At 42.3% G+C, this 21,713-nt stretch overlaps 1 protein-coding gene across 6 annotated transcripts in view; it reads right to left on the bottom strand.

The window, feature by feature from the left end:
- Nucleotides 1–3,761: 3,761 nt before the first annotated feature.
- Nucleotides 3,762–21,713, bottom strand: part of LOC144020760 (palmitoyltransferase ZDHHC5-A-like) — a 50,815-nt gene continuing 32,863 nt past the window's right edge. For 3 of the 6 annotated variants that reach the window (XM_077524534.1, XM_077524533.1, XM_077524532.1), the window contains 5 exons: nt 19,077–19,203; nt 18,398–18,503; nt 12,402–12,511; nt 9,355–10,421; nt 3,764–5,391 (listed from right to left, as the gene is read on the bottom strand). In XM_077524534.1, coding sequence (XP_077380660.1) covers nt 5,328–5,391; nt 9,355–10,421; nt 12,402–12,511; nt 18,398–18,503; nt 19,077–19,203 — 1,474 coding nt within the window. In that variant the 3' untranslated portion in view covers nt 3,764–5,327. Of the gene's footprint in view, nt 5,392–9,354; nt 10,422–12,401; nt 12,512–18,397; nt 18,504–19,076; nt 19,204–21,713 lie in introns of all 6 variants that reach the window. The other 3 variants (XR_013283963.1, XM_077524535.1, XM_077524536.1) reach the window with 3 other exon arrangements.

Raw genomic sequence — 21,713 nt, forward strand, 5'->3', positions numbered from 1 at the left:
AGCAGGTTTCTTCAGAAGCAAATTGTTCCTTATCACAGATTTGAAAGTTGTTTTTTCCATACGGCGTGTTCAATCTCCTTCCACAGTTTGTAACAATCGGCAATGAGACACCGCGCCAGCGCATCTTTGTTTTTGTGTAGATATGTAGCCCTTATTCCTTTTTGTCGGGGAATGCTTTTTTTTCCTTTTTTTTTTTTATGCCTCGGAAGACTACGGCTAATGTAGCGTGTGGTGGCACGAAGCGCGCTCTTTTTTTGTTTCTTTTTAATAAAAGCTAACTTGTGGACTTCCGTTGCTCTCCGTTTTTCTGCAGTCCCGCTTCGCCGTCCATGGCCAATCAGCCACCGCGCATGACAAGGTGTATGGCTAATAGTACAGCAGCACAAACGCTGTACTGTAATCACGCGAAACTATGTGTGTAATATCTATAAAATCGTCACAGCACAAACAAAAATTTTAACAGCACAAACCAGCACTAACGTAGCACAAACGTTTGGCACCATTTTGGGTCTATTTCGAACAAAATGGGGGGCTGGATGACGTTATTACACAAAACTAAAATGTTTAATAAAACCGTTGCTGTCAGGTGCAGGTAGAGGTGTGGACAAGGACCCAAGTGCAGGAAGCAGGGAAGTGAGGCAGGCTTCCAGGTGTTCAGAACAAAAAGGGGATTTTATTTTCAAGGATATAAACTAAGAGCAGGAGGCAAATAAGGAACTGATCAAAACACAAATAAACTCCAAGCAGACGAACAAGGGAAACTAGGGCAGAGCACAGGACAGAAGAACTGCAGTAATACAGGCAGGAAAATAATAACATTGAACCAACAAGAAGTGAACCGAAAACAGGTGACTAAATGCACACACTAATTGACAACGACTGGACACAGCTGGGCAAGACAAGTGGCAGGGGACGCTGATTGGTAGATACACACTGGGAAGGGAAGACACACGCAGGTGGACAAGGTTAACAATAACGAGACCAGGGGAGACAAACCAGAAAGCAGAAACAGAACCGTAGGAACATGATAAACTAAAAACTAGAACCCCAACAAAAGCAACAAACCCAACCCAAACCATGACAGCTACAGCACAAACGAAAATTTTAATTGCACAATCCAGCACAAACAAATGGACCCATTTCAGGTCCGTTTCTCAATAGATGGGGGGCTGGGTGAACTCTGGATGGCCTAAAAAATAATTCTAATAACTGCAAAACAGTAACAGCACAAACGAAACCTTTTATGGCACCAAACAGCACAAACGAAACAGACTATTTCATCATTTTGCCTGGGGTGGGGGGCCAACTTCACGCACATCTAGTGGGCTCATTGCACTAGCCTTAGGCTACATAACCAGATACATAACCATTTGCAAAAATGCTCTGAGACACTTGAGACATGTATAAAATATTTACAATTATATGAAACCAATAAGAAATGCTTTCTGTTTCAAGATTTAGCCTAACCAATGGAGACAAACTAATTCACTTAGTTCAGATCCAGGAGGAGAGAAGGACAGAGTGTTTTTTCTGTCATAAGTACTGCATTCCGAGAACAAGGACAGTAGCTACTGCAAAGCCAAAAGAAGGATATAGTGACCATTGCAGTCAGTGAGACAAATATTCTCTTCAGGTTACAAAGCTTTATGGACTGACTGATGTTCAGACATTTGAGCTTATGAAATCTGAGAGATCAGGGTGCCAATCTAATTTGGAGACATTACTCGCTGCAGAAGAGCTGTCTTGTGGAATTTTACAGCCATTAGCTGAGGAAAGATGAGTAGTGGCATTAACTTTTTTTTTTTTTTTTGACCGACTGCATGTTTATGTCACTGTCAAGCAGAACCCCCCTATGTCTAAAATTGAAGCTTTGACAAATCAATTTTATTGGTCAGTCCCCACGTGGGTCTGTTACTGACACAAATTATTGACCAATCTAAAGTGTTGAAAATGGCTCGCAGTCTTTTACAATGCAATGTTAAAGTCTCAACATCTTTTCGAGATGCGAGGATTCCTACCAATGCCAACAATATTTTTTCTGTTATGCGAAGACTGGTTTAATAAAAAAAAAAAATAAAAAATAAAATAAATAAATAAATAAATAAAATAAAAAAAAAAACATCGACCAGTAAAACAAATTTGTACCCATAACAAAGAAAATGGGTACTAGAAGGGGGGGGGGGGGGGGGGGGGGTCCTGTAGAAAGACGTGTAAATTTGGATCTGTAAAAGTCATGATTTGTACCTGTAGAAATAATAAATGTAGTCAAAGAAGTCTCCACTAGGAGTCACAAGTGGTTTCTCTGCTGCTTTCCAGTCACGTGACTTTTGCTACAAATTTCTCGCTGCTGATGGTGCACAACAATTCGTACTCGTAGAGCTCCGTCATTTGTACGTGTAGAGAAGGAGGCAGGCTCTGGAGGATTTGGGGGCGGGCTGAAGCTCAACCTCATTGTTTCAGCGAACAACAGTGGGTTGATCTCAAAAGAGGTCACGTTATTCTCATTAGTATGCACTAGGGCCGGTGTATGATAAGATCGGGCTGCCAGATCGTATTGGGGTCGCCTAACGAACACGTCCCGCTACAGGATTGGCTGGAAATTATTCAGTTAACAAACATTGGAAAGAAAATATTAAAGATGTAATTTAAATAACAAAATGTACGGCGTGAAATTGTAAAAACCTAAATAATCCTGTTCCGGGTTCCGGGTAAACCGGATATGGATTCCACAAATGCAGAAACACAAAGAGATAAATTTAACAAATGTATTGTACAAGTTCTAGAACAAAAAGCGCTGGACGAAGCCAGGAGAAAAACAGTCAACAAAAGCTGCAAGAAGAGGTGGTAACAAAAATATACCCGAGGGCTACAAAACCGCACAATGCGAATAAACAAAACCAAAACACGCTGTAAAAAGCGGATAACTAAAGGCGACCTAGAAAAACACGTGGATATCAAACACTCAGGCGTAAAAGCTGAGGAAACAAAACTACGGAGCAGAAAATGCTCAACGTGTGGATATCAAACACTCAAGCTAGAAGCTGAGGAAACAACACAAGACTGTGACTCAAAAAGACTCACGAAACAAACTCGAAACAAGAGACAAGGCTACAGATTGGACTAATTCACACAAGGTCAGAATAAAGCTCTTGGCGAAGGCGTAGCAAGGTCAATACGCCGACAAGGAGTGTTGGCAGTTCCAGTCCTTATGAAGAGCTGATTATGAATGGGGAACAGGTGCGGTGCAGGAAGACACGCCCCTCTAATCAGAGACTGGAAGAAGCAAAACACAACGCCCTGAGAGCACAACCACAACAAAACCTAAGAATATAAACGCAAAATATATTGAATAAATAATAAAATAGATTGAATAAATGATAAATATACAAAATAATTGTCTCAGATGGGACAAATATTGTCAGTTTAGATTGTTAATGTGTTCCTATTATCATTAAGACTGGTTTTTGTTCTTGTGATTGATTTGTGAACAGCTATAGAGAGAAACCAAACTGAAGCTAACTTCGTTAGCGCTGCTGTACTGACGTCACCGGCAAGCGCAAAGGAACTTCAATCTACCCCCCCCCCCCCCCCCCCCCCCACTGTTAAAGTATCATGCTTTTATATTTTTAGGTTTATTTATGTTTTTACAATTTGAGTCCATAAATTTTGTGATTTTGAACAATTGTAAACAGACAATTTCCGGACAATCCTGTAGCGTGACGTCATCTGCAGGCGACCCCCATACAATCTGGCAGCCCGATCACATTTTACACCGACACCGGAATCCCAAACAGAGTAGCGACAAACAAACAGAGTTGCGACACCTGCATATGCGTCATTTTGGAAGAAGAGGACGTCGCAGGCGTGAAACTTTCAACATGGTTCAATATACCAACACAGTGTGAACAGTTTAAACATTGGTTGACATGCGGAGACCTCAAAGTGGGCAGAAAGAAAAGTTTTAGTATGAAGGAAAGATTTATTGTACAATCATAGCTTGTAATCCGGTGCTTGTTACCTCATCTCGTGTTGCCATTTGTCACGAAAACAAAACACATTGAAGTCACGATTTTCATTTCAAGATTTGAAGCCTACACTTGGACTGTGACTCATTCTCTTCTGAATGATCTATAAACAATAATTTTATAGAAGCATACATGGTGCAAAAGTAACTTGTACCTGTAAAAAAACTAAAAAGACCTCGTAAAGTACATTAGTTTACCTACGGAGACAACTAATGCTGAGTGCTTAAATATGAAAATTTACCATAGCGCTGTAGAACCCTATTGGATGTTTTACAAGATAACCTTTTCCCCCCTCAAAACCATCTATGATCCCCACAAATATAGTACAAGTACAAAGTAATACAGCATTGAGTATTTTACTGTATTTTTCTTTTTTAATTTATAAAAAATAATAAAATTTATTTTTTTTAAAAAGCTTCCTTTTTTTTTATACATACATACCAATACCATATCAATGAAATGTAATCAACAAATAAAAATATACATTTTTAGAACAACACTTAGATTTTGAAGAACTTGATTAGATCAGCCTTGCTTTCCTAAATGTGAATTAAGAACAAAAAGGTCTTGTTTGTGGTTGACCTCTTTATTTTTATTTTTTTATTTTTTTTTTACTGTTTGTTCAGTCTAACACGGCCTACAGTGGCTAGTAATAATGAGTGTGCATGCTGTTGTACAATATGGACAATATTATCAACAAAAGTAGAATAAGGAAATTCACATTTCAAACCACATTATCCTCTACTAACTTGATATATTCACATTTAATAATAACAAAGAGGGAATCAGCATTTGTTCATTCTTCACGATATGAGAATTAATTTGCCATCATGACACAGTTTACAAGTAGCAATCTTTCCCAACCACAGGCAGATTCCGTCAGTCAGTCCGTCCAAGAGCTAAAAACAAACAAACAAACAAACAAACAGATTCACTCAGTCAGTCAGTCCGTCCAAGAGCTAAAAACTAACAAACAGACTTGTGGCTCCTGCTTTGTTCAATTGTCTCTTTTTTTAACAGCAGTCTGGTGCCCTTTTGTTTTGTCTCAAATCATTCAATTTTACGCAAAAGGTCCGCACAATATAGTTAATCAGAAGTTTTCTGAGAATCTCAAGATGAAGCTGCAAATTAGACATATATCCCAAAGGTGGTACTATCACCTGCTGTCAACCGTTGCACACAGGCACTCAGAGGCTGGTGGGTTTGAGGCTGAATAATTCCTGCACTATAATCAGTCACTCCGGCAGGTGGGTTGACCTCATGGGAGGCAGAGGAAGCAGAGCCCGAGGAGCCAAACTGCCACTAAAAAAAAGGCTTGTTGGTCCAACTGAGCAGCTCGATCTCGTTGATCTGGTCGAGCTCAACCCTGAGAACAGAAAAACACAGTGTAAAAGAAATCATTGCAACTGATAAAGACAGAAAGTGCAGTTCTTTTACAGAGTTGAGTTGTTAAATCGTGCATTTTTAAAAAGCTGGTTCAAAGCATATTTGGTTGTAACAGAAATTGTCAAACGCATACGACGGCGTATTAGGGCCACGTATAAATATATAATTTTTAGACGGTGAGGGTTATAGTTAGAGAGAAAAAAACTTGCAAATTTGCGACTTTATAAAAACTCAGAAACTTACAACAAATACACGTAGTCTAATGTGAAGATTTGTTGGTGGTTAATGGGACACTATAAAATGAAAAGGCAGAATGGAGACGGATTCATTCTTAAACTCGACCTGCGAGCAACTATAAAGGGCCACGTTGGGGTACTTGCATGTCGGGGTACGAGCACGTTGGGGTATTGTTAGATAGGACAAGGACCATCTAAAATGGAAATATTTTTGCCATGCCTTATGTGTGCAAAGTTTCAGTAAAGATCCCCTGTTATGAGCTTTGCAGCAATGACACCAACATCCTCTGAACGCCCTAATACTGTATCAAAAAAAATGTTCACGAAATTGTACCTTGTTGTAGAGTTGCAGTCTCCACGAGGAAGGTCTACTGTTAGCTTAGCATCAAATGAGCGGATTTTGGTGGGCGTGGCCAGACTTCTGTGTGTTTTTTACTATAAAATGAGTTGGGCGTGGCCAAGTCTCATCTTTTCCGGGTGCTCCTGTTTACAAACAGTATTCACGTCTGCACCTGAAGTAATATTGGCTCATTAGTTTCACTAGTTGATACCGATCCCAGCGTAAGTGGAAGATCTTCTGCTAATCCACGTTTGTATTGTCCCAAATTCCTGAAGCAGTCGTCAGTTAAATGTTTGCCACAAACTGTCAGGGCTGCTAATCCTCCTCACGATGCACATTTTCCGGGATTGACACCCCCGTACCGGTCGAACCATAAGTCCTACGGGGAAAATGACACATCCCCGGAACCGGCTAGACCTTGGCTTTCCAACGGCATCAGTGCCAGACCTCCACGACTGTCCAGTCTGGAGATACGGGGCCGCGAAATCGTGGACCATGCTATCCTCCTGCTGCTGCTGCTGTTTGTTTGCTCCGGCGGGGGGAGGGGTTGAAAATTGTGAGGGTGGAGTTCGCGCTGAGCTAGTGACGCGTAAAACCGAAAAAGGTGGGGTTAGTCACGTGTAAAACCGACCCGCTGAAACAGCCCATTTGAGAGTGCTGTTTGAGCTAATGTGATACAAATGGCCATAGGAAAGGAAAACATGGGTCGTTTATTTCACAACTCTGGGAACTTAGTCAGCCTATGGTAAGGCATACTTATGTCAAAAACCCCTCAAAAGTGAACATTTCATATGAGGGGACCTTTAAAAGGCCAAAAATGATGTGCAATTCCCAAAATAAAATCAACATGGTGGACTTCCTGTTAGGTTTAGCACATGGTTGCAGAATACATTTATGTCAGTCATAGGCTGATAGGTATGCCTTCCAATTTTCACAAATCCAGCTGAATCATACAATTGGAAATGGTTCATAAAAATGTCTGTCTATTAAGTCATTTAGTGGACATGGGGAACCGCAAAAATGCTATTTTTAGAAACAGACACAGCATAATACCCCCCTCCTTTCTCTCACCTTCCATAAGGTCAAAAAGGAGGACATATTTTTGGAAAATTACTAAGTGTTCCCTCGCTATAACGCGGTTCACTTTTCACAGCCTTCCTGTTTCGCTGATTTTATTTTTTTTTAAGTGCAATTTTGCATGTATTTTATTTTATTTTTACAGTAATGTACCTATTTTATAAAATTTATGAAGGTTTGAACATTGAGAATGTTTAAACAAGCGAGAATTGTGAGAAAATGTAAATGACTTGATGAGAAAAGTGTACAAACTGTGTGCTTCTACCGTGCTCCAGCTCTCTTCTCCCTTTAAACCAGTGACGCATATGTCATTTTGTTTTGACCAATTCTTGGTCTCTCTCTCTTCAACTAATGCATCAGAATATGTACAAGAGGGTGACGTGGACCTCACAGTAGTGTTGTGTCGGTCACGACCGATTCATTCTTTAGAACGAATCTTTTCAGTGAATGTGAGTGAACGGGTCACTTCTTGAAGTGATTCGTTCTTTTCTCAGTTAATTTGAGAGCAGCCACGCTCATGCCGTCAGTCTTCGCGAACGACCAATCAGAAGCTCGCGTCAGACGTGGGCGGGATTTTACTACACATGCAGCCTCACGAGTGGTGTTCAGGAACGAGTCACTGAGGAAGCTTCCCATTCGCGAAGACGTGAACGGATCAGTGAGTGAACGAGTCAGTGGGTGAACGTGTTGCCATTTCCGGTTCAGGAACGATTCAGTGAATGAGTGTGTTGCCATTTCCGGTTCAGTAAGTGAACGAGTCAGTGGGTGAACGTGTTGCCATTTCCGGTTCAGGAACAATTCAGTGAATGAGTGTTGCGGCTGTTACCATTTTCGGTTCGCGAATGAGTCAGTGAATGAACGAGCTACCTCCATGTACCATTCGTGTACGATTCATTGAGTGAACGTACTGCCATACCAGTTCAGTGAGTGAGTGATTGTAGTCTTGCCACGAGTGATTCACGATTTGCCAAGGAAGAAACTACTCACAGAAACGCCACTACTTCCGTGTTGGCGGGGACAAGCTTTCATTATCATGTGTTTCTCCAAGCTAACGGCTAACGTGGTGTCCGTCCACATACTGGGCTGGGGGCAAGCGCATAAAAACAAAATAGATCGAGTGACAGTCTCTCTCTCAATTGAACGATTCAGTGAAAGAATCTTTTGAACAGTTCTTTTAAATGAACTGATTCTTGTGATTCAGTTCACCTAAAATAACTGTAATGCCCATCACTACCTCACAGCATGTCCTGGAATTTTATTCAAGCAGTTATGATTGACGCAGATTCGCGGGAGTTATGAAATTAATGACGCAATTGATGACGGCACTGGAGGAATTCAATCAGTTAAGAAATATGTTTGTAGACAATGATGCTACCAGTGCACCGAGACGCAATATGGTTGGCAGCGCAGCTATTGCTGAGTAACCCCATCTGCGCGTGTTTAGAGGATCCCACGCTCCCGGATTGCTCCATTTGTTAGCGCCGTGCAAAAGCTAATTTTCTCGGACAACAAAAATGATTCATGTATATCATGCTTGTGCAGCATTCCAGATATGACAAAACCAAATTTTTCGAAGACAATAACAATGATTAAATTTCACAACCACTCATGTATGTCATGCTTGTGCAGCATTCCAGATATACCATGCTGAAATGCACCACATGATCAGAGTGCACATCTTCCAAACATGCATACAGGGCAAATTTTCGAGAAAATACACAATACTATGCCAAACTCACATCACAAAACAAACAAATGGAATTAAAAAACAAAACAAAAGAACTCACGGGAAATCTGTCAGGACAAGAAGGAAAAGGGTAGCAGTCAATGAATATCAGGATTTCAAAAGTAGTGACATTATATAATAGGTTCATTCCGTGTCATGTCATCAAATTTCTGAATATGATCCCACCTGACCATGATAGAATTTCTTGAAAAAACTAGTACGAAAGCACACTAGTTGATAGGAAAAATCCAAAATATTAGATATCTGCTGTCAATAATAATTTTCATGGAAAATTTATATGAAGAGTAGTTAGTAGTAGAGTAGTAGAAGCCACTTTAAACAGCAATATATGGAAAACTGTCTCACCTGTAGCCTTCAAATTTTTTACAGTATATATCTGTTTTCTCTGGGATTTTTTTCAGCAGCGGGGGCAGGGCCCCAAAAATCCGAATTTTTTATTATTATTATTGTTATTGATGTATCGTCGTAAGCCCATGGCCGACCTATTGTCCAAGTGGGAGGCATTTAATGAAATGACATGGAATGATCGATAGTTCTTCTTACTTTGGTGCTTGTATTCCTCCCGCCATTCCTCCTTTTATCCCTGCTGCATTTGCTCCAGCTGCTGAGGAAGCCTTTCGAATCAGCCGGTACTGCATCTCAGCAGCAGCTGCACTTGAGTAGGACAGTGATTTACCAAGAGGTGGGTGTTGTGGGGAGTGAGAAGGGTGCTTTGTGGAAGATGACGCCAAGTCCAAAGGGGTATCTGTGGAGCATGTGCGGTGTGGGTAGGAATGGTGGGCCAGGTGAGGAGCAGTGAAACGAGAGGAGTGGGAGGTAGAGGAGGAATGGTGGTGATTATGATGATGATGATGATGATGATGATGATAATGGGAGTGGTGGTGTTGGTGATGGTGTGGTGGATTCTGAGCAGGGTTAGGGGCTGGCACAGAAGTTTGACAGAAAGGCAAAAGGCGATTGCTTTGCTGTGGTTCCGCCAACAGATGCTCCCTCTCAGGAGGAGAGGAGCATGTGGAAGAGACTGACCGATGAAGGAGGGGGTGATGGTATTTGGGAGACTGGGAATGCATTTCAGCATCTCTTGGTTTTGACAAATGGAAAGAGATGTAGCCACCTGCCGCTGGAGAGCAAGGTGTCCCAGAAGAAACCTCAGGAATTTTTGATTCTGCTGACACCCCTTTGTCAAAACCACCATCTCGAGCCATTAAGCTGTCATTTGACAGACTTCCGTTAGGAGCTGGATGGGGAGGTGGAGGAGTCTGATTTGCTAAGCTCTTGAAGCTGCTTGAGGTAGTGGTTGTTTCAGAGATCTGGGCAGCACATGCTGAGGTTTGCATAGAACCAGAGGATTGTGAAGGCACTCCTGACAGGACAGCAGGGTCCGAAAATGAGGGGTACGAATGCCCTGTGAGAGAGTAGCTAGGAATGCCGCCGCCTCCTCCATCCTCTCTTCTCTCCCCTGCAGCTATTTCCCCCGCTCTGTCAGAATACGTTTCCCTCAGGTCCAGGCTAGGTTGTGAGTGGAACACAGGTTGATGGCTGGATTGAACCAGGGAGGAAGATGACGAGGAGGAATCCCTAATACTGGCATACCTTTCTGCTTGACTTAACTGAAGAACAAAAAAAGAGAAAGAGAAGGATGGTTAAGAAGCCATTTCCATGACACAGTTAAAAATAATGGAAAACAACATTTTGGCTGTTCATTTAAACAACTTCCCACTGGAGGTCAAAAACACTAAGGGGCATATTCACTAAAGGTTTGCGTCGCCTTTGCATCGTGCTAACCGGCAAAAATGGAGAAATCTGGGAGCACCTAATTCACTAAACACGCGCAGATGGGGAAATCAGTCACTAAGTGCTGTGCCGAAAAGATTGCATCACGGTGCGCCAGTGTTATTTGCTCGTATGTAAATTAGGTAATTTGCATACATTTGACGCCAAATGTGCCCACCCCAATGCAAATGAGACTCTTTGATATGCAGCGTCTAATTCACTAACGCCAGCGCAAATAGCCACACCGAGTTTGCACGACGCAAATAACGTTTTTGGAAAGCATGTATTAATCTTATGCGACGAGATCATGACAACAGTGCGTGCCATTTGCAGCACAACATGCACGGCATATCACATAGAGAGAGAGAGAGAGAGAGAGAGAGAGAGAGAGAGAGAGAGAGAGAGAGACAGAGAGAGAGAGAGAGAGAGGGAAATTTTTCTATGTTGGTTTAGGACACATAACATAACCCGGGCTGATCGGCAATGGCGCGGAGGCATCATTTTTACGTGCCAGATGCATACTGTACGCCCACGCCAACCTCTGAAAATATATTTTTTTTTAAAAACAATCGCACTAATAATTTGTGCTTTATAAATGAATGACCTCGTAGTCGTCCTCTCTGCTCTGTACAGTTTAATGGCACGATAAACGCTTACTCTCGGTCGAACCTCGCTTTCTGATAATGTCATCTTTCTCGCAACTGTTACTATAACAACCAGGTTCTTGGCGCAAATCCATTGCCATGTGTGGTAAATCAGGTGCAAATTTGCTCCAAGCTGTCAGTTTTGTGGGCATGTTTGCGCCGGTATATGATTAGAGCAATATCCTAAGTGAATGGGGTATATGCCACAGAAGAGGCAGGACTGTTTTTTGCACAACAGTTTGTTTCCGGTTCGTTTTGCGACGTGTGGGCTGCGTCAAAAATACTTGTGCTTCCGACTTTGTGCCCCTTGGTTGCGCGTTCGCAACCCGGACCGGAAATAAACTGATGTGCAAAATCGCGTCCCGCCTCTTCCGTGGCATATACCCCATAGGTGGGTAACTGGACGCAGACTGCGGGTGCAGTTGTGGTGCAATATTTCGCGCTATTACCGGATGCAGCGCATTCTTAGTGAATATGCCCCTGAGATTTAACATTGCTCTCAATTATGAATGTAAAAGTTAAAAAAAACAACAACAACAACTTTGGTTTTCATGTTTTTTTTCCTGTACGTAAAAGCCCACCACTGAACTCTCCACATCACAAGCCAAAAGTACCACATCATCAACAAAAAGCAGAGATGCAATACTGAGTGAGGCCACCCTCTTAATGCCTCGGCTGTGCCTGAAAATTCTGTCCATAAATGCTATGAACAGAATCAGTGACATAGGGTAGCCATGGCAGAGTCCAACCCTCACTGGAAGCGAATCCGACTTACTGCCGGCAACGCAGACCAAACTCTGACATTGGTGATACAGGGACCAAACAGCCCGTATCAGGTAGTTCGTCAGCCCATACAGGAGACATCTCGCTGTTTACATGCGTCTAACATGATTGGCCCCTCTCGCTAGCGTCATGAATATTAATTAAGTGTGGTGACGTATCATGCGGCACACCATTAGAATTGCAATGCCTCGCAGCGGTCGTTGCTCGGGTCCTAAGAATGATAAAGAATAGGAATAACGTGTTTGAAGGCCTCCCCATGCATTTTATGCCCCCCCCCCCTCCCCCCAACCCTAAAAGACAGAGGTCTGAGGATGGATCTGTCAACGACCCCCTCTGGCAATACCATCAGGTCGAACAGTAATTGAAGTGTACACAGCATGTGCATATTACCTGGTTTGCATAAGCATAGGTTAGTGGAGTACGGTTCTTTCCAGGACTGCAGGTAGGTCTGTATTTATACATGGTTGGGGTAGGAGGTGTTTTGTTTAGTAGATTGCAATCTGCAGAAAAATAGAGAGAAAAAAAACAAAAACGTGTGACAAAAAATGTTTTGGGGGGGTACACGTAAAGAGAAATATAACCATTACTTTGCATATATATATATTAAAATAAATAAATAAATAAAAATAAAATACTTGTTCCTCTTGTTGGACAAAATTGTTGGTAACCCAGAGTTGATGAAAGAAATACCCACAATGGTCCCTGATATCACTTGAAACTTACCAAAGTAAATGTTGAGACATTTGATTAATGGACAAATACATTCCCACAATTGCTTATTTTGTTGTTCGTTAATTTAGAGCTAAACAGAAATAATGCTCATATGATTTCTTGTGTTCACAAAATTAAACTTTATTTTCTCCGCGGAAAGGTGCGCAGCTGCGCATGCTCGAATGTTATTTAGCACAGCTGACAGTCATCTGTCATTGTCATTTGAACTGTCAAGCAGGAGCACACAGTCTGGTATGTAGCCGTTGTGAAAGCGGATAGCAATGTTATTTTGTTTTGTATATGCAATTTTTCATAGTGTTAACATTTAATGTGTCCTTATGTTAGTTAATATTAATAGATAGTAACCAGGGGGCTAAAACAAAAATATCCGAACAGTTATAAACCGCTGGCTTTCCTAAGGATCTTAGAACAAGGATTGTCATAACGCGTGGAGCGAGGATGTGGTGGATGGACCCAATGGTGGAGAAACAAGGCAGGGAGACAGATAAGAAGGAAAACGTGTGGAACTTTATTTACAACAAAGATGGTGAAGGACATGACGGAACGGAACGTGAGCAAACTGGTTAAGACGTGGACAAACTTGGTAGGACTGACTTGGCAGAACGTGGACAAACTTGGCATGACGTGGATAGATGGGGCAGGACAGACTTGACAGAACGTGGACAGACTTGGCATGACGTGGACAGACGTGGCAGAACAGACTTAAATTGACGTGGAGATGCCTTTAGTTGACGTGGAGATGACTTGAGTTGACATGGAGATGACTTAAGTTGACGTGGAGACACTTGGCGTAGACGAGAGAACACTTGACCAGACGTTGAGAAACTGGACCAGATGTTGGGAAACTTGGACTAGATGAAGAGAAACTTGACTAGCCCTAGATGCTACCAACATAGCTTGCACACCTCAACTAGAACAGACAAGACAAGACAATGCTACCTCGACGCGTGAACAAACCCCACTGACTAAATACAACACTAACGAGACACTAACAAGACACACCTGGGAAACACAGCAGGCAGAGGGCACTAATTAGCAACACAAACGGGGAGGGGAGACACACATAGTTGGACGAGGTTAACTATGACGAGACTAGGGGAGACAAAACCGGACAACAGACAACATAAACACCCCAAACTAAACCAAAACCCAAACCCCCAAAACTGAAACATGACAAGGATAGCCTGAAACTAACAAACAACCATTACATTCTGGAGATTGTTGGACTTTCAATGAAAGCGTAAAGCCCATCCACAAGGAAAGTTGCTTGATCATCTACTGACTTGCCAGCTGAAAAATCACAAGTAAAAACCAAAAGAGGACAGAGTCCAAAGAAAAAGGGACTACTTGATTCCATTTGGTGAAAATAAATTGTTTGGTGCAAAAGGGTCAGCAAGATGGCGTCACCGTCGGAGGAGGAGCTGGAGAGACTAAAGCAGAAGCGGACGGCAACTCAGGCTACATTCACCAAAAGAGCCAACTACCTCACCTCTGGTGTCAATATACTGGGGGAAAATGACATCAAAAGAGATTGAAGAGAATTTAAAAATGACCACACCAGAGTCAGGGCGGCAGGGTTTGATTATGCCCTGTCCCTGAGAGAAGTGGACGGTGAAGACTCTTACAAGAAAGCAGGAACCATTGATGATAAAACAGCTAAATGTGACTGGAAGTATTGTGAAACTGAACCAAATGTTTTGAGGAGTTTCTGGACCAGGTTTGCTGATGAAGAAATTACAACGCTTGCTGATGAGGCTGAATTAGCCTTGGACAGAGCTCAGGCCGTCGACCAACAGCTGATGACAAGGAAGCAGCGTGATTTGTTGGATAAAGACTTGCACCGGGAGATTGGTGAACTTGAAAGATGCTTGTATGGGTGGATAGACTTAATCCCCCGGTCCAAAGTGACAAAGTCAAGGGACTGCACTCGCAGGCTGAGGAAGTGGCATGCAAAACTATTGGATGAGTGGGCATGGCTAGGCAGTCCTCAAAGTAGGAGCCATTCTGATGAAGAAGAGGACTCCACAAAGGACGCAATTGTGAAGCAGGTGCAACCAGATGGTGCAGTGGAACGAATCCAAAACAGAAAGCATGGCGAAACCAGCAAGCAAGGTGGAGCTGAGGATTTTCAACCTGACCCTGATCCGCCTGTAAGCGGTATCCAGCCCAGCCTACCCAGTACGCCCCTATGGTGTATTTCCGGCTGAAAGCGGTGCGCCCTTCTCTGACAATGCCATCTTACCTCAAAGAAGTTCCGGCGCATACTCCATAATTTATGACAGGCCCCAGATCAGTCTTGAGCGAGCACGTCTGCCCATGTTTTCGGCAACATGAGAGATTACTACCATTGGAAAGATGAATTTGAAGGCCTTCAACAGCTAGGCAACCCTAATGGATTGGAAAATGTGATGCATTTCCATCTGTTGAGCAGCTTAGATGACAAAGTCAAACGAGATCTTGTATTATCCAGGATCTGCGAGGGAAGTGCTCAGGCTCTTGGACAATAAGTATGATAACGAGCTGAAAATAGTGTTACTAATTGTGAAAGAAGTGCAAGTCCTCCCCCCGTTAAAAGTAACCAGCCTAGAAAACCAATTGAACTAATTCAAGCTGTGGAACGAGCTCTTCGAGACTTTCAAGCAATAGGAGAAGAAGACGTAAAAGATCGAGTGGTGGTGCATTCGATTGAAAGTAAACTACCTGACTCTCTGAAGGAAAAATGGCTAATACACAAGAATGACCCCGGAAGCGGCTTTTCACCAAGAGACCACTTTGATTGTCTACTGCAGTACTTAAAAGACCAAGATGATATCCTCGAGGAGTTGGACCAACTACAATATAGCCGAAGTGACAACTATGAAAAGTCAAACGGAAAGAAGAAAGAAAGAAGGACATTTACGAAAGCCACATCAGGGAGTAACCTATCAGGGGGTAACCTAAGAGGTGGTCCTCAGCCGAGCTCCTGCATTGTGTGTGGAGACGACGAACATGCAGGGAGGCTATTTGCCTGTAAAGTTTTCAAGAAGCTCACTCTGACAGGCACAGCTCAGAAAAGCATGAGTGTGCTGTAATTGCTTACGCATCCATGATGAAGATGGCATGTGCACCCAAAGATACCAATGCTCAAAAGATGAATGTAAGAAAGAGGGACTATCAGACCACGGCTACCTGCTCTGTCCAAAGCCACAGTCCAAGAAGGAGTGCAAGAGCAGAGAACAAAGTGACTCAAAAGTGGGAAAAAGAATGATTGGACTGACCGACAAACGAGGATTTCCTCGCTAAACTTGAGCTGACTGCGGAGCTGAATGCTGAGTTCAAAGAAGTCAAAGTTTCGAAAGAAGTATGTAGCAACGCTAGCTGCGAACCCAAAGAGTACCCTGTCATAATGATGCTGCTTGAAGTGACAACAAATTCTGGCCAGCTAGTCGGCACAATAATTGACCTCGCTTCTGACACCAACTATATCACTTATGATGCCGCAAAATCTCTCAAATTAAATGGTGAAGAAATCAAACTGATCGTCCAAGGAGTTGGAATGATGGAGAAGATTGTCTATACCAGGAGGTATACTCTCTGACTTAGGGTAAAAACCCCCAAAAGAACTGTAACATAACACAAAATCCTCTGTTATGGTCTACAAACTATTGCAAAAGTTAACCAAGCAGTAGAACCGAGGCAACTGCAAAGATTCTTCCCAGATGTTGCACTGATGGACTTGGTCCGCCCCAAAAAGATCGACTTACTGATCAGCCACAAGGAAGGGACGCCTGGTCCCACAGCCAATCAAAATAGTGGGAGATCTCGTCCTCTGGGATGGTCCATTGGGAAAAAACTGTCGGTGGAACGCATCCTGCGCTCTTTGAAGAAGTCAATCTGGCAGTACACAAGTCTGACATTCATTATGCATGATTAATAAGAACAGCCTCGAGGGCATACAAAGAAATCCTCGTGGATCCGGACGGACCTAGTGAAGTCAGCAGGGAAGGAGAAAAGGCAATCTGATAGAACCCTGGGGCACACCTGAAACAACAATAACAGGGGAGGGGACAGATTTATGGGACTTGAGTTGGATGTACTGAGTGCGGAGAGGCAAGATGAAAACCAGTTCAACAGGGTGTGGGTGATGCCAATGGAAGAGAGCCTGTGGAGAAGGATGGTGTGACTGATGGTATCGATGGCCGCACTCTGGTCAAGAAGGATGAGGATGGTAAGGAGTCCAGAGTCGGCCTGCCATGAGAAGGGCATCTGTGATTTTGATGAGGGCTGTTTCGGTGCTATCGAGTGAGCGGAAACCGGACTGGAACTGTTCATACAGATGATTGGAAGATAAGTGGGAATGGAGTTGAGCGGCAACTGATTTTTCAAGTATTTTGGATATGAAGGGATGGTTAGAGATAGGACGGTAGTTGTTGAAGTTGGAGGGGTCAGCAACAGTTTTTTTCAAGATGGGAGTAACGGCAGCAGTTTTGAAAGTTTTGGTACAGTTCTAGTGGTAAGGGAGGAGTGAATGATAGCAGAAATGGGATAAGGGAGGGGAGGCAGGCTTTGACAAGTTGTGTGGGGAGTGGGTCTAGTTGAGAGGTGGATGGCTTGGATTTCTGAATGAATTCTGTGATTTCAGAGACAGAGGGGAGCTGGAAGGAGGAAAATGAGTGTGTGGATGGGTGAATGTCACCTGAGAAGGTAGGTTGATGGCTCGATCTAAGGTTGTGATGAATGCCCTTAATTTTATCATGGAAAAATGACAAGATGGAGTTGCAGAAGGTGGTTGTGCATAAGTGAGGAGGGAGGGTGCCCTGATAATGGATGATATTGTTGAAAATAGCAAATAGGGACTTAGCATTTCCATTATTGTCAGCGATTATCTTAGAATAATAGTTAGTTTTGGCATTTGTAATGGAGTCCTTATAATGTGAGATGTGATTAGCATACATTTCTTTGTGAATGGTGAGTCTGTTTTTTCTGTAAAGGCATTCGAGTTGTGTAGCTTTTGATTTCAGGAGACGGAGATCGGTGAACCAAGGAGCAGAGAGCGAGAGAAAAAAACAGGCCGTTTTTCTAATTTACTATTAGGTTTAGGAGTACGGTAAACAGTAGCAATGATTGTTGGAGTAGGACCTGACAGTTTGTAGACTGCAGATTCGAACGTGCTCGAAGTCACAGGCACAGGGGAAACTTTCAAAATCTCACGGTGAATTATCGCAAGACCTCCGCCCCGGCCGGAATTGCGGGGTTAAGAAATGTAAACAAACCCACACGGCGTGGATTCAATCAGCTGGCCCCAGGATTACACCTCATGCGTGTGCGTTGCGTATCCGCTGTGTTCCAGCGGCGCGATTCGTTTCCATTCTATCAGCTTGTTCAAATTACACCGGCTGCGTATGCGCTGCGGCTCGACTCCGGCTCAGCTAAGTCGTGCCGGAGCCCGTCGCACAGATACACCGATTTTCTATTTTTGTCGGACGACGCATCCATCGGCATCCGTCAAATGGCAAACTGGCTATTGCAAGGTTAGAGGACAAAGGAAACTTAAATGAGGAAAATAAGAACTCAAATAAGCTTTTCTGACATGTGCAGCATGGTCGATATTAATGGTTGAAAAAAAAAATCCTCTAAAAAGACTAATACATGTTAAAGTGACAATTTTTTAGTACCAGGTGTGCTCCCTCTGGTGATTCCATGGAAACGGAGTTCTGGTTTAGGAGGAGGAGGTTCAGTGTCACATGACTGGCTCTCTTGCATATCCAGACTTGATTTGGACTGGAATGGTAAACACAACACAATTACATTTCTAGTTTCAGAGCAAATCAACAACTGAATTGGAGGTAAATCATGGTGAAGTTAGCATTCATCCCTGTGGGAGCCACGCACAGCAGGAATCTTCAAGGTCTGGTGCTAACCATGAGTGCTGAAGCAGTCAGAAATGACAATTTGGTCACTACAGGCAATCTTCAACTTACAAGTAAAGTTTATTTATAAAGCCCTTAATCACAACCGACTCTCAAAGCGCTTAACGCAACTGACTTGCATGGTCCGCCTTTGACTTAAAGTATGGGACCCTGTGATCAGCTAGCTCAATTTGCACAGTTCTCTCTACTGTATTTTTGGACTACAGACCGCTTTTGTGCAAGGACATATTTTGATGGACCGTCAAAGCCGCGGCACAGCGAAACAGAGATAACAGTCTCGCCGGCAGCCCTCCTGTGACTTATCCACCATCTCAAGCTCAATGAAGCAGTTAGTGGCGGAGCCAGCCTAGACAAACCAACCACCACAACAGTTGTACATAGGCACCCCTGACCATTCAATTAAGCTTCAAAGATCTTGTCTCACCCGATGCAGATCTCCTCGTAAACCATTGTCCAGGATCTTTGTAGTTAGCTGGGCTTCAGTCAGTCGTGGCCGTAGAAACGGAGGCTGCACGAGCATACTCGACAAATACCTCTTCCTTGCCAAATATCTGCAAAGGATGTAAAAGGACGCAAATTTCCATAGGCACTGACAAAAAGCCAAAGGGAAAAAGAGACAAGACAAGAGAGAACACTCCACTCATTCACCTTTAAACAAGCACAGGTGAGATTCATGCGCTAACCCTCTTGACATCCAGACTGTTGGTAGGTGAAAAATGAAATCTTATTTTTAGTACATGCTGCATGCCGTGGACAAAAAAAGGATTATGGTCCGTAAATGGATCGCGAAGAGTAGTTTGGACACATTGGTGGTAGTTATATTACATGGTGTTTATATTGTTTGTGTTAAGTGCTTTGCTGTAATCTTCTGACATCTACAATTACAAACCCCGTTTCAATTTGTGGTTTCAAACAGTGGGGCTTCACTGTGTTAATTATATGAATGCTGAAAGCAGATGCTAAGCATAAGATATATAAGGGTATGTAAACTTTTAAGCACAACTGGATCCTCGCATGAAAAGTATAACAACATGAGTAAGGGGCAATGTTCCCTCTAATTTTCCGTGTGATTGTGCATTCACACAAACTCCTATGCATTCCATGGATTACGGTAAGCAACATCCACAGACTTATATATGGACTCACAATGCCACCTATTCACCATAGCGAGAAGTGAAGCCACCCACTAAAGCTACCAAACTTGAAAATATTGATTTTCCCGCAGTGTTTTCATGTAATTTACTGTCTCTGCCGTGAAATGCCACCATGCATGGCATATTGTTGTACCAATAAGTCTGCAAAAAGCACGACATTGCGCTTTCATTGGTATGAAATGAATGCATTTATACATTTTCTCTTATAAGCCATATTTGTGAGTGCTACTCAAAGACGTTGTCAGAGCCATGAATAATGAAATTAAAGCAAAGCCCACCAGGACAAAATTGGCTGTGAAATGCAAACCCAACTGTTTGTCCATTTATATACAGTAAGTAACATCAGACATGCACATGGCAGTCAAACCAGTATCACACCTGTCCAAAACCTGGGATCATTAATTACATGATGTATGTATGTTACAAAAAATTCAACCCCTTGTACATCAGGTGTGTCACACAATTAGATTCAGCCCTAGTTTGTTACGTGTTTTTAATCACACAGGTTATTTTAGGCATAATTAAGTCTCAAAACAATTTTTATAAATATGGGCTCACATTGTCCACTTAAGTATAATATAAACATTATACAATATACCATTATAATAAACATTTCAATTATTAAAACGTGAACATTTCTGAAACGCGTGAAGAGCCTCATTTAAGAAGCTCGTAAATTACGCCCATATCTGGACTTTCTGAATGGAGCGGTTTGCGTATCGCTGCAGTCTCGTCAGTGCTGAGTGAGTAAGGTAGTAACTGGAGGCTACCACAGGGTGGCGCCCTTGCAAAGTTGTCAAGTCCTCAAGCACTTTGTTACTTTTTGTCCTCTGGAAACCCCGTGATTTTGGCTGTTTGTGTGGGGTGTCCATCTTGGTTCAGTTTCTTTTTGGTTTTGAAAAGGGGAGTGTGTTTGTCACTACCATACATTTTATATCTTTTTGTTTTAATAGATAATCCAAAGTTTTTTGTTCAATTGATCTTGTTGTTAATACGTGTTAACTTGTTTATTTAGTTTTGGGAATGAGATTGGGAATCTCCTCCATAAATCATCACCTTACCATGATGAGCTATGTTGTCTGGGGCTTAATGCCCCTAGCAGAGTCACCCATGGCAAACAGGTCCTAGGTGAGGGACCAGACAAAGCATGGCTCTATAGTCTAGAGCCAGTTTTAACATGATGAAAAATCATTTTAAAATAATGATATTGTCTATGATAAGAACAAAAACATTTAACATGATCAAAATCTGTTAATGTAACAGTTACAAATTTACTTAATTCATTATTTTTCTTTGTACTTATATTGCTGCATTTGAATTATTTCATTGTTAATTCGTAAATTTGTAAATTTAATCTCAATGAGTCATTTTTATTTTTCAATATTTTGACATTTTCTGTGTAATCTGTGCACTCTGCTTCCATCATACCAATTGGGCTGTGTCCAAACACCCCTCATTCACTATATAGCCCTGCTATAACTTCAATATAATACTAATACTAATACTATACTATACTATACTAATATATAGTGACTTCATTCTGTTTGGCAATTTGGACAATCAGCTAACTACTTGCTCCGTGTCACATATCACATGACCATTGTGCATGTCATGATGCACCGGCGTATAAGATCTCCAACTATAAGTGTTTAAACTGTATTTTATTTCCTTTGGTGTACATATTTTCAATGAAAATTAATTATTTTTGTAGTATACACAGTAGGTAATGTCTCGCGTTGATGCTCACGTTTGCACTGTCGCTCGCGCCACTTTGCTTTCCTGCTCGCAATGCATTGTGGTCTATATTAACCGGTTGAGTGACCATCGATGTTTACTATTTTTGCAAGTGCATTGTGGGTAACCAAGTTCACTATGTTATATTTTTTTTGTATTTTTATTATTATTAC

The sequence above is a fragment of the Festucalex cinctus genome, chromosome 6 (assembly GCF_051991245.1).
Source record: "Festucalex cinctus isolate MCC-2025b chromosome 6, RoL_Fcin_1.0, whole genome shotgun sequence".
NCBI lineage: Eukaryota > Metazoa > Chordata > Actinopteri > Syngnathiformes > Syngnathidae > Festucalex > Festucalex cinctus.